The sequence below is a fragment of the Lissotriton vulgaris genome, chromosome 6, assembly GCF_964263255.1.
Source record: "Lissotriton vulgaris chromosome 6, aLisVul1.2, whole genome shotgun sequence".
Taxonomy (NCBI): Eukaryota; Metazoa; Chordata; class Amphibia; order Caudata; family Salamandridae; genus Lissotriton; species Lissotriton vulgaris.
In genome coordinates, this window is record NC_141694.1 from 210,147,293 (window position 1) to 210,161,461 (window position 14,169).

The 14,169-nt window shown below is 45.2% G+C and overlaps 1 protein-coding gene across 2 annotated transcripts in view; it reads left to right on the plus strand.

The window, feature by feature from the left end:
- The window catches only part of CD2AP (CD2 associated protein), a 630,446-nt gene that overhangs the window by 424,537 nt on the left and 191,740 nt on the right, over positions 1 to 14,169 (plus strand). For both annotated transcript variants that reach the window (XM_086926250.1, XM_086926251.1), the window contains exon 14: positions 9,845 to 9,981. In XM_086926250.1, the coding sequence (XP_086782376.1) occupies positions 9,845 to 9,981 (137 nt within the window). The remainder of the gene's footprint in view (positions 1 to 9,844; positions 9,982 to 14,169) is intronic.

Below are 14,169 nucleotides of genomic sequence, written 5' to 3' on the forward strand. Positions count from 1 at the left end.
CAGCCTCTACTATTAAAGCAGCCAATGCTATGTCCCTAATTAGCCGTTTTAACAGGCAAATATGGTCGGATTTGGCACCCATTCTGTCTGCACTACCGGAGGATAAGAAAGAAGAGGCAGCTGCTATCCTCAGCGATGGGGCAAAGTCAGCATCGGAATCCATTGACGTTGCCATGGATGTTTCCTCTATGGCCTTAAGGCAGATGGCAGGAGCCGTTTCACTTCGGAGACAGGGTTGGCTAAAGGCAACATCCTTTCGTCCGGAGATGCAGGCAAAGATTGTTGACATGCCATTCGATGGCGCAAATCTTTTTGGAAAGCATGTAGATGAGGCACTGCAGGGTATCAAGTCAGACACAGATACGGCTAGAGCGCTGGGATCCCTTCAGCAAGGACGGTTCCGGTCCTTTCGTAAAAGAGGTGCAAGGGGTCAATTTAATCAGAGATCTTCATATCCATCCAACAGATATCAGCCCTATAATCAACAAGGATATAGGCAATACAATACAGACAATCAGTATAGGCCCTCCAACTCCTCTTTCCAGCAGCAGTCTATGGGCAAGTCCTCCCATAGAGGAAAGAATCAACAATCTAACAGACGACAATGATCTCATGCCGGCGCTTCCCACACAGCAGATCCCGGAAAACTACCACTATCTGTCTCGCTTCTTCGACAATTGGATGTCCATAACACCGGACAAATGGGTTTTTGACGTAATAAGCAGAGGCCATACCCTAGAGTTTGTGGAAATGCCACCAGATCATCCCCCGGTGCTCAGACACCACCAACATCGTCAGGAGCTGCAAAAGGAAATCGAATCACTCTTGCAGAAGGGGGCTATAGAAGAAGTACCGCAACAACACAGAGGGAAAGGCTTCTATTCGCATTTCTTCATCATCAAGAAGAAACAAACAACGAAGTGGAGACAGGTATTGGATTTGGGGGATCTGAATCAATACATAAAGAAAATTCCCTTCCGAATGCTCTCGTTGCAAGAGATCCTCCTAATGTTAAAGAAAGACTTCATGGCTTCGTTGGATCTCATGGATGCGTACTTCCATATTCCAATTCATCGGAAGCACAGAAAATATTTAAGATTTGCTGTGGAGAGTCGCCATTTCCAATTCAAGGTGTTGCCATTTGGCCTCAAATCGGCCTGAGGGTGTTTACCAATTGCATGGCCCCCGGTTGGCGGCCCACTTAAGGTTAAGAGGGCATTGCATTTACCCATATCTAGACGATTGGCTGGTGACGGGTCCATCATTCACAAGAGCCAGGAGGTCACTTCAGTGCTGCATCCGCCTGTTCCATCGGCTAGGCCTAAGAACCAACTTGGAAAAGTCTTCTCTGACTCCAGCGCAGGGCATTCAATTTCTGGGGGCATGGATATGCACCAAGGAAACGAAAACTTATATCCGAAGAAAGGATGAGGAAAATAATGGGCCTTGCAGCATCCCTTCAAACAAAAAAGTTCACTTCTGTGCGGATGTACAAATCCTTGTTGGGGATGATGTCCTCTTGCATCCCACTCGTTCCAAACTGCCGTCTTCGAATGAGACCCTTGCAGGAACACCTAGACGAGCAGTGGGTTCAGTCCAAAGGAACCTTCGAAGATCGGATTACCATCACTCACCGTATGAAGGTGGCCATGTCGTGGTGGAAGGTTCAGAAGAACTTGAATCAGGGTCTGAATTTTGTACCTCAGAATCACAGATATGTGATGACGACGGAGGCTTTGTTGCAAGGATGGGGCGCGCACCTTAAGGAGCTGGAGATCCAGGGACACTGGTCAGAGTGGGAAGCACAGCTTCACATAAATATGTTGGACCTCAAACCGGTGTTTCTGGGACTTCAAGCTTTCCAGCCCAAAATCCAGAGCTCGTCGGTGCTCATTCAGACAGACAGCACAAAAACTATGTTTTATCTCCTAAAGCAAGAAGGAACAAGATCCAAACAACTTTCTGCGCTGGCCCAAAGGATTTGGAAATGGCCGAATGGAACCTCATGAGCGGGAATTCCAAGCCATGAGCATTCCGCAGGACTGCAGACAAATACTATCGCAATCTAGAGCTGTGTCAACCAACAAGACATACACGGCAAAATGGACACGCTTCTGTCACTGGTGTGCTAGTCAGAATCTGCATCCGTTGACGGTACCCCCAGAAGGTGTTCTGCCTTACCTGTTGTCGTTATCAAAAGCAGGACTGTCACATGCCTCGTTGAAGGTGCATTTGGCGGCAATATCAAGGTTCAGGAGAATGCCAGATGAGCCGTCTCTCTGGTCTCATAGACTGATAAAGGAGTTTGTCAGAGGGCTCTTTAGAGCTTTTCCACCCATTCAACTGCCGCCAATACGCTGGCATCTCAATACAGTTCTGGCGCAACTTATGAGGCCACCATTCGAGCCTATACACAAGACAGACTTACAATTCCTTTCATGGAAGACAGCCCTTCTACTAGCTCTCACCTCGGCGAGGAGAGTTAGCGAAATTCAGGACTTTTCAGTGGAAGAGCCTTTTCTTCAATTTCGACAGGATAGAGTTATATTACTGACAAATCCTACATTTATTCCCAAAGTTCCTACTTCTTTTCACCTTAATGAGCCTATTATTTTACCTACCTTCTTCAGCAATCCCTCGTCTGAAGCAGAAAGAGCTTTGCATTCCTTGGACATAGCTAGATGTTTGAAATTCTACATGGAACGAACAAGAACATTCCGCAAATCTAAACAGTTATTTATTGCATTTGAAGGACAGAGAAAAGGGCTCCCTCTGTCAAGACTAAATATCGCCAGATGGATATCATCGGCTGTCATTAAATGTCATGAAAAAGCTGGAAAGCCACTTCATTCCAGAGTGAATGCCCATTCCACAAGAAAGATGGCGACGTCGATAGCCATGTTTGCAGGAATGTCTCTACCTGACATCTGCAGAGCGGCGACTTGGAAGAATGTGCATTCATTTACCAAGCACTACTGCCTGAACACTGCGTGGAAAGAGGACACAGCAGTGGGACAAGCTGTTCTGAGGCGTCTATTTCAATAAGGTAATCTTTTGTTCTCAGTTAATACTCTATAAAGTATATGTGTGTGTATATATATATATATATATATATATATATATATATATATATATATATATATATATAATAATCTGCTGTTATTATAGATGGTTTAATACATGTATTTAAAGAACGTGCACTGTATGAGAAGGGGTATTGTTTTTTTTTTATTCCTATCTGCCCTGTGCATTTTCAGATCATGTTCTAACGATATTTCAGCTGCAGAACTTACTTCTGGGTTCTATCCTGGAAACGCTGCAGGCTTGTGGGTACTACTTACTACTCCGATACAAGCATGTGAATCTATGAAAGATGTAATACTGGAGAAGGAATTAGTTACTTACCTGTACACTATAGTTCTCCAGTATTGTCTTTCACAGATTCACATGCGCCAGCCCACCTCCCAGTTTCTCAGGCCGAACCTGTTATCTCGTAATTTATCCATGTCTCTCACTTAGGGCCGGAAATCTGAGGCAGGAAGTTTCTGCTGGGGAGTGTGAGGGCAGGGCAGCAATGCTGATTGGCTGACTTTTGGACCAAACAATGAGGAGGTCTGGCTACCAAACAATACAGTCCCTATGGGCTTTTTCTATACAGCTTTTCTTCTCCATGATACTGCTTTGGTCATTCTGTTACCGTGAGACTCCCACCATGACGACGGGGAAGATACAAGCATGTGAATCTATGAAAGATAATACTGGAGAAGTATAGTGTACAGGTAAGTAACTAATTCCTGAATATCTTGTGTTTGCTTTCATCCCTGTGTATTTTGTACCATATAAAGTGGCGTGTATCATTGGCTGAATACAGTTCCTTGGTTAGAAGGAGATTTCTGGGTGTACTGAATGGGTGATACCAGACTCCGATTTAAGGGGTTATGGTTGCTATCAATGCTTTTTCCCACGGACATATCCTTTAACATTTGCTAGAGCCTAAGGTTAAGTAGGATGTAGTCGATACGGCTCATGCCGGTACAGCTAATGAAACTGTTTTCTCTTCCTCTATCTGATACCGTCCTTCCATTAGTGGCTCTCGGCCTGTACTCTAGGGCCAGGGCATTTAGTTGTAGGGCCACCGGCTGGCTTCTGAGAACTCCCTTGATGTTGTACGATTCTCCAACGCTGGGACACTCGTAAGTGAAGTCCGAAAGCATGATATTTATGAAGGCTATTGGATGGCCGGTCGGAGCGTGATTAAGCCGCGACCGCCATCTTCGCCAGTCAAGCCACGGCTACTTTGCTGTATTGGCCTTCAGTGGCTGCTTTGGCCTTCGGCAGTGAAAGAACTGGATTGAACTTTCTGCAATCTACTTGTGTGAGTTTCTCCAAGGGCTTGAGGTAAAGCTTGCCCCCTGTACAAGAAGTCTCAGGAATAGCAAAGACTTCAAATTCTTCTGCCCTCAGCACTGGGGATGTGTGTTGTGTGCTGCAACAGAAGAAAAAGCAACCCAACGCCGTCCACGACACCGCTGCCAACTCAGTGTCCTGAATGCACCGCAGAGGGCACCGCGACCCTGGTCTCACCGATGACGCCTGAAGTCACCTCACGCCGCACCCTCACTTCGCACCGCAGCATCCGACGCCAGCGCTCCTGACTTCAACAAAGAGGAGTTTGATCTGCTGAGTGTGACTTCCAGGGCCCTGACTGCTGCTGCACCGACCTCTGGAACAGACACCTGCGGAGGCCGTGCTTTCGGAAGCTCAACAAGGTCAAAGATGCACTGCATTTCTGAAAAGTACTGTTTGCGGGTCTTTCCGACACCGTAGCTGGCCCGTGACGCAGCGGTCAGCCAGAACTGATTGGATTTGTTTGCTCACGACATAAAGGAACTATTTTACAAGGTTATTTTGATAACTGAAGATTTTTAAGTACTGTATTGCAGATTTTTATCGTTTTTGGTCTTGTCTTAAGTATTTAAAAATATTGGATATTTTTCTAAACTGATATGGTGTCCTTTTGTAGTGCTTACCCGGTATTACTGTAGTTATGTGCAAATGCTTTACACAGTGCCTCCGAGATCAGCCTGACTGCTCGGGCCAAGCTACCAAGAGGGTGAGCAGGGGTTATTTTAGGAGTGTAACTCCGTAACCCTGACTAGAGTGGTGGTTTCTGCCTGGCTTTGGCGCATGTGGTACCCTACCAGAAATACCATTTCTAACAGAAACTGACCAAAGTTTGTCGTCCTCCTTGACTTCACAGATGTCATCCATGTCCAGAGGCTCAACGGTCACATTAAAATCACCTGCGACAATCAAGGGATAAAAGGATTCTCTCCTTTGTTGAGATGCTCTTCAAGAGCCTATAGGCTGGCTGATCTCTCACTCTCTCGGGTGCCTCTAGCGTAAACATTATAGATGTCAAGAATATGACCTGAGTTGCCCTTCAGTTGTATTGCAAGAATGTCTGGACTATCTGTGGGTAGCTCTAGGATATTACAACAGAGCACAATTAACCCATATCAGTTCTCCTCCTGAGGGTGCGATAGAATGTTACGTAATCCGGCACATATACTGGTGTTATACTCCAGGTTTCTTGACAATGTAAATGATTTAATAAAATCTATCCAGTGGGGGCAGGCACGTTGTTAGAACTGGGATTTCTGGTAGGCTAAGGCTTGCACCAAAGCCAGGCAGAAACAACCTCTAGTCAGGGCAAGGGAGTCACATGCCAAGATAACCCCTGCTCTCACCCCCTTGGTAGCTTGGCACGAGCAGTCAGGCTTATCCCGGAGGCAATGTGTAAAGCATTTGCGCTCGCACGCACACAGCAACAACATCCCAGGCACACCACAAAAGGAACTCCACACAAGGAACTCCACACAAGGTTATATAAAAAATAACTTTTGTTTTCTTAAAACACATCAGATAGTAATCGCACAATATACATTGTGCCAACAGGCACGGGCAATTTTCACAAGGGATTATTTTCACAGGACAGGGCCACGTGGACCACTGTCAGGATCAACACTTAGCAGAAATTGGTACAAGAAAATAGATCATAAACCTAAAACCAGTAAATACTGGTAATCACTGTACTCCATCTCAACCTGTATCATAAACTGCATTATGTACGGTCACCTCAGGCGCAAATTACATTCTGCGCCAACCTCACCAGCATAAACGCCTTATGCAATCTCACTAGTCTAAATACATTAGACCCTGCCTCCTAAGAATAACTCCCATTTAGGGGCGTAAAGCACAGAGTGAAATATCTCACTAGCATAAACCATAATATGCTACACAACCTCATTATCATAAACCACAGTTTTAGAGGTATAAAACACAGGGTGCGCAAAACATACTAAATGCATTACAAAGCCTAGCACCACATCACTCTAGCACATAAAACACATTTAGGGCCTTGCGCCCTATCCACAAACTAGCCCCCTTGCCAACTTGCCATCCCAAGAAGGGGCTCAAATGTCCTGTGTCCAGAATGTCAGGGCGCGCTGCCAATGCAGCGCTAGTCAGGGGTATGCCATCTGCGCAAGCCTGTACGTTGCAGCTGCCCACTACTGGCTGGGCAGCTTAGCACAAGAACAGGGCCTAAACGCTGCAGCTGGCACGAAGTGCTGCGCAGCTGTGGAATGCCAAGGTAGGAGGCGAAGTGAGTGCGACTCACTCCTAAGTTCACCAAGAACAGGTCCCCTGAAAGAAAACCTAAACGGTGCAGCTGCCCACTACTTGCTGGCAGCTGGGAATCAGCAAAATGTGGCAGGGGCCCTCACTAGCCCCTCAGGACAGAACTGTGCCACTGTTAGCCAACAGTACCTTTAGTTGCAACAAAGTTCCAAAAGGCAGAAGCTGGTGCGGTGGAATACCAGCGATGCGTTCATCCTGAGACCTTGGGGAGGCGACGCGACAACCCCGCTGCAGCAGCGGGTGTGTTGCGACGTGTCTGGTCTGTATGGGGAGGAAGGCCACTTTTATGGATTCCGATGCGTAGGTTCCGTAGGAAGTTTGTTCTCACAAAGGCACGACGCGATGATCTCGTAGAGCTGTGACGATCTCCGGGGCGATGATGCGCGATCCAGCGGCGATCTTTCTCGCAGCTCTCGATGTGATGGCGCTGCGACGACGTTTGCAGCGATGTGATGCGGCCCACAAGTGAGCGAGGCGATAACTTTTCTGTAGCACAGTCTCTCCAATCTTGGTTTCCAGCTTCTCAACACGGGTACAACTTCCAGAGGCAACCAACATGGGCCACGCACTCCAGGAAGGGCGGAACTCTCTCAGTAGAGCTCAGGGAAGCTGGGAGTGAAGTCCTTTTGTTCCTGGGACTTCAAAACAGGGAGCCAGCTCTTCTCAGGCCCATGGAGATTCCTTCAAGTCAGAGGACACAGCACAAAAATACCCCAGAGATGACCCCCTACAACAAGAAGGGTACCAGCAACACAGGACAAGGCTTCTGGGGCAAGGAAAAATCTCCCAGCCATCCTCCGGCCAGGCAGAAGGGACCCCAGAAAGAAGTCCTCCAGCAATACAGGGGCTGGGCAGGGCCCAGGGAGGCAAGCCTTCCCCTGGGCCCCAGCAGCAGCACACCCCTGTAGATTCAAGTCAGGGAAACAGGAACATTTTACAGGAGGTCGCAGCCTCTTTTTATACACACAAATCCTTTGTCTCCAAAGGAACAGGCAAGGGGCGAACCAGATGCAACTGGTTCATGAGCACTTTGTTTTGCTCAGCCCCTCTGCCTATTCACAGGGTAAGTCAGGGACATCAGACACACCACAGGGGGCGGAGCCAGCATTGTGGATGGAAAGCCCAGCCCTATTCAGGTCCCAGGCGCAGCCTCTCCCTGCCATCAACATGCAGATCTCCCCATTCACCACCTGGGCAGACCCATCCTGACTCCCGGAGCTAGGCACACCAGCCAGCTCCAGCCAATCACAAGCCAGCACATTCACTGCACCGGCACACCAACTTCTAGAAGCGGCACTTCAACACTAGACACATTAAAGCCGCACACATCATCGCGCAGCATTCAATCTCACGAGTTCGCACATACCAAACTCGACCCTGCACTCCCCACACATCAGGAACTACCATGGTCATACATATTCTCCATGCATTCCTATGGGAGGGCAGGTCACTTTCACACAAGCATTCAGAGTGCACGCACTTTACACTGGACTTCAGTGAAAAAGTGCTCAGAGACCTAAAATCACCAATACCAGGTTACAGAAACAGGCTAGGCAAAAGCAAAAAGTTTTGGGGTGAACCTGCTGTCCTATAGATATATATAGCCTGTATGCTGTGTTAAGTTAGCATGAGCTTTTTAGGAGTTTAAACGCCATTTTACCTTTCTGCTGCTTTTGCACACGACACATAGCTGTTGCTTTAGCTTTGAGCCTAGTAGAATGTTTTTGATTCATGCGAGAATAATATGTTACTCTGATATCAGCCTTGCTTGGTGAGCGGTGTCTGTACAGTGAGTGCAGAAACCTTCAAGGGTATCTAAACACAGTGGTTGTTCGTCAGGTCTGATCTTCGCACGTTCCTAGACATAACATACATGCTGCTGCAGCCAAGTTCTGGCTTTAGGCGCGTTTTATATTGCTTTGCACGAGAGCATATACACACACACTTGATGGTGCCTCGCATGCAGAGAGCTGGTTTAAGATGTGATCCCTTACCACTAAGAACTTGAGGTATGGGCCCGCCCTGCTAAAACCCAAATAGACCTTCTTAGATATAATATACTAGCTAGGGAGGGTGAGAATTAGGTTTTGTTAAACCCTATTCATTTTAGCATAATACCATGCTTTCACCGTTTGTGTTCTATGGACTAGTGACTATGCTGATTACTTTGTTTCTTATAATATGTTTGCTTGTATTAGCTAAGATACTGCGTTTGAGAACACTGCATTACTGAATAAATATTTAAAATATGCACATGTCCTCTTTTACTCCTTGTTCTGGATTGAAATTATTGTATATGTTCATGTGTTCCACGTTACCTGAGGTGTACTAAGTCCATGTTCTGGTTTGTCTAAGCATTGGGAGTTTGTGATAAGCAATGAGACACTGTAGCTAGTCTGGTAGGGGGGTTTTGGGTACTAAGGTGAGTTTTGGCACACCCTAATTCACTGAGGTTCCAAGCCTCTATGCACAGTTCTGTATGAGCACGGAATCCCTGCGACAGGTCCAACACACGTCTTTTAATGTTAATGGTTGTATGAATAGAAATTTCTGTGTCAAGATGATTTATTATAGGCATCTGAGAAATGATCTTGCATTTTTAAAATAAAACCTCTAATTTGAAATAAGTCTTTCTTTGTAATCACTTGCTCACTAAATGCAATACAAAAATTGAAAGACCTATTTTTCTTTAGATAAACGTAACCCTTTCTCCAATGTATTTCTCTTTACCTCTGGTCATGCATATAATGAATGCTCTAGGATTTTAGAAAATTTGTTTCAATATTTAACACTTCGTAAGTTTTTATTTGTCATTGCTAATGAAGACCTCTCAAAATAACTTCTCACTGAATTAGTTGAGATGAGTGCACCCCAGATCCTGGTTTCATGGCTAAAGTGTTGTGTGCACATTGGCTTTCACTTGTATTAAACTAAAGAGGTATTCTGAGCTTTTTATACTTTTGATGTGCTAAATTAATTTTGCACACCTATTTCCTGAGTTTCAAAGCTACAAGCAAGTGGCAAAAAGCATTGTTAAGTAAATTGACTGTATATTGTTAATGTGCTATTATTGTATACGACATGAAATACATATTTGTAATGTCTGTTTTCTAGCATGAATTTAAATGTTCTTTTATCACAGGCCTAATGGAGAGATACCTGCAATTCGACCAAAATCAGATCTAGATCTTATAATAAAACCAAAGCCGGACCTGGACTCTTGGAGGCCCCGATCCATTGATGGTGGTCCCTTTTCTGTGAAAAGTTCGAAGGAACCAGGTAAAATGTGTGAAACCTATATCTCATCTTAAACTCTCATGTATATTGCTGGCTAGTAATGATTTGCCAATAATTTATTTTTATTTTTCCATGGTTCTTGATAGTTTTGAAGCTTAAAGTGTTTCCTGATGGATGCTTCTAACCTCAAATTCCTCACCTTACAAATACCCCCAGGCACCAGAAGTATCTGGAGATTTTTTTCAGCAATTTCCTTCCATGCCGGTAGGTGGTGTTGTGCAGCTCTCTGTCTGGTCCATTTTACCTCGATGTATTGTCGAGGCCACAGTTTAACCGGGACCTCACCAAATGACGTCCCTTATGTCCTTTCTGCGTTTTCTGACGTGAATCCGGAGCACTCTACTGTAATTTCTGTCACTTGACGGAAAATTTCCCATAATCCTTCCAGTGTGCAAGGGACATGTTTCCCTGTGTAACGAGGTTCTATTCCTGTAAGGATTGCTCCATAGTATTGTCAGTGACAGACCATCCAAGGTCTGTCTCTGATAACGGCACCATACATGAAAGTCATGAATCAAATGTGCTTGAATGAATTTAAAGGCCTTTTGGGACTGCAAGGCCAAGCGCTACGTCGCCGCGCCCTGTAGAATGGCTTGGAAGGCTTTGTCCTGATTGAAATAGAGGACATGGACGCATTCTTGGTTCCAAGACCGTTTCCGAGAGGCGACATCATTTCGCTCCAAGTCGTCTGGTAAGTCCAAGAATTAGAACCACAAGATGACTAAACATGTCTCCCCTTTATTCTGCCACTTTTGATGGCACATGTCGCTTTGGAGACAAGGTAGACTCTACATTAGTATTTCAGAGAAAGCAATTAAAATGTGCGCTCTCTTGGCCATAAATCTCTCTTGCACCTGCTTCACCAACAGAATCTACTATTTTGAGGCATTAGGAAAGGGGCTACAGCAGAGGCCACTTTAGTCTTTGCTTCCACGACAACAGACTTCAACACGCAGGGTTGGAATGTGGTGTGGTTTCTGTGCCAGGAGGCCCTACGCCTCTGAAACTGACTTAGTTGTCAAGGCATCTCCCTGATCGTACAACACCTAGTAGGATCTTTAAACACCAGGGTGGACAACCTTAGCCGAAGTTGTCTAGAGGATCACGAATGGCGGTCACACTTGGAGGTGGCACAGGGCACCTTCCATCAGTGGGGATAACCATGTCTCTTTCTTTTCTCCACCACCGAGAATGCACAATGACCAAATATGCCCATCTTGTAGTTCTCAAGGCAGTTCTTCTCAGAGATGCTTCTCAGATTGAAGCTCGGGACTCCTGCATGCCTCTACCACTACTGCCCAAAGTTCTGGGGAAGATCAGAAATGATGGGACCCATGTCATCCTTTTTTCCTTGGTTTACGTTGGGAGAGTGTGGTGCCCATATAATCTGCCCTTGTTTATCAGTCCTTCAATCTGGGGGAATCTTCGGTTGCTAATGTAATTCGGGGCCCCCTGAAGCAGATAAAGGGCAGACTGGCAGGGGATAAGTAAATCCAAAACAGAAAACAAAATGTCTGCCCTATATGTTTAAATTAAGAGGCTCATAAAGAGTCCTATAGTAATAGCATGCACCACTTCAAGCTCACTAGTCACGAACTACACATACAATTTTTGACGCACCTTCAGAATAATTTTTTTTTTTCATTTTTCACAATAACAAAGAGATGAAAAAAGTGTTCAAAGACATAATCGTTTAAATATATACATAACACAATATTGCACTTACAGTTAAGAAAAATACACAGCCCCTGGGCACCCTCTCATCTTTCATTCATATTTACAGACTCATTTCACTAGGCCATACTTACACATTCGGTTCATCCATACACATTCACACAATCCAAGGACCTCACAACCTATCGCAGACAATTACACTGAGGTTGTCCTGCAGTATCCTCTCAGCAGCTTGCTGGGGGGAGATATGATATTATTAGCAGGACAGATGTTCACCACGCCAACGTGCGTTTCGGAGCCAAGCCCGATCTGCGGCGGCACCTTCATCAGGGCATGTATACGAAGGGGGGTCCACAACAGAGCAACTTAATTTATTGCAGCCGTGACAGCTCTTGAATTTAAAGCGGCACAGGCTGAACACTCTTCGTACTTTTGATGAAATACCGTCTAGTCGAACAATAATGCAGGTTCAAGGGCGCTCTACGGGCCCTGCGATACACAGGCTACTTTCTTATAACACCTTCCAGCTGTAAATGCAGCAAAACAAGCACTGTTCGAGCGTATTTCAGGCTTCAATGTTTTTCTTTCCTAGAGGTCGATAATCATCGCGTACACCAGGGATGTAAAAGCCCGGCCGAGGCGGGCCAACTTCATTCAGACCCGAGGATCTTCGGGTAATCTTTTCTGCATCAGATATTACATCCGCGACCGTGGTAATCCGGGCTCGAAGTGGTGCATGCTATTACTATAGGACTCTTTATGAGCCTCTTAATTGAAACATATAGGGCAGACATTTTGTTTTCTGTTTTAGAATCTTCTGTTGCACCAGCAAGACAGTGTCCTGCACCCTAGCCTCCACAACTTACACATCCATGCTTGGAGATTGAGTGACGACAGTTGACAGTTTTTGGTCTCCCTTCTAAAGTAGTGAATGGCCCTGTACAACGCAAGCTATGTGGTCTTCTTGGTGAAACTTGTTGTGTGGTTTCCTTCTAGGCATTTCCTGCTCTTGCAAGCCCAATGATGGCATTCTTCCTTTTTCTCTTTCATCTACCCAGTAAGGCTTTGCACTGACCACAGTTAAAGGTTATTTGTCAGTCTTATCATTTTCTTAAGGTTACTTGAACAGTCCTCTATGTTTAAATCTCCTGTGATGTTTCCTAGCAGGACCCACCCACGTTTCCACCTAAACCTTTTGTGATGTCCCAATGGGATCTGAATTTGGTTCTCACATTGCTAATGTCTACTCCATTTGACCCATTGCATAGTTGCCCTCTAAGATTATTAGCCTTGAAAACAATATCCCTCATATCGACCACATCAGCTCAGCACGTACGTAAGCTACAAGTTCTCTGTCCAACAGCCGTATACCATCTTCTTTCCAGATAAGCTGGTGCTACGTGCCAAGGCTGTGTTCCTCCGAAAGGTTGTCGCGCCTTTCAACATCGGGCACTCTATCACTCTGCTGGCAGTCTTTGCCCCTCCTCATACACCCAAAGGGGAATGGAAAAAGGCCTTTTCAGATGCATGTATCTTTTTCCATTTGCAATTTAGGTAATCCCATTTTTTTGCGATTACTTAAATTGCGAAAGCATTTCGGGAATCGCAATTTGCAAATCCCTATTTGCCAATGCATGCAGCCTTTCCTAAATGCAAACTGTGCATTTAGGAAATGCTGATTACCATCAACTTCAAGTTGATTGTAATTAGTGCATGCTTTGGAAAATGCACAAAAATGCATTTTCTCAAACTAACATGTGCTTCACGTGTGCACACTCACCTTTTTTTGGGGGTAGAGGGTGCTTCAGGGGGGCCCTTAGGCCCCCGGGCACTCTTGGATTTGCATTCGCAATACACCAATTTGGTAATCTCAATTTGCGAATCCATTACAATTTATTCCTATGAGCCTATAGGCCCATAGGAATGACTGGAGTAACATTAGTTCATAGCTATAAGCAATTTCCGAATCGCTATTGGCTAACGTTAAGGAATCACACATTTTATTGCGATTCCTACATGCATAGGCATTTGCAATTACCAAATAGCGATTCCTTAAAAATCGCTATTTGGTAATCACAAATGTGGAGTTTGATGCATGTGCCCTTAAGAGCTGTGAGCTTCTACATTGATTGTACCAGGGACTATTGGATTGACGATCAGCTTTTTATCTGGTTCTCTGGGACAAAGAAGGGTAGAGTAGTGCAAAAACTGACTATCTCCAGGTGGATTGTCCTTTGTATGGTTAGGCAGAGATGGCTTATCCATGCGCTTTACAAATTCCTTTATTATTATTATTATAGTTGTTGTTGTTAATATTATTATTGTTATTATAATAAACCTGCTATGGTTTAGCAATGAAAGCTCCTCCATAAGGCTTGCGGGCTCATTCCACCAGAGCAGAGCTGCCACCTCTGTGCTGGCACATGGAGTTCCAGGCTTGGACATCTACTTGTCTGCTATATGGGCATGAGTTCACAAACTACTACTGCCTGGATA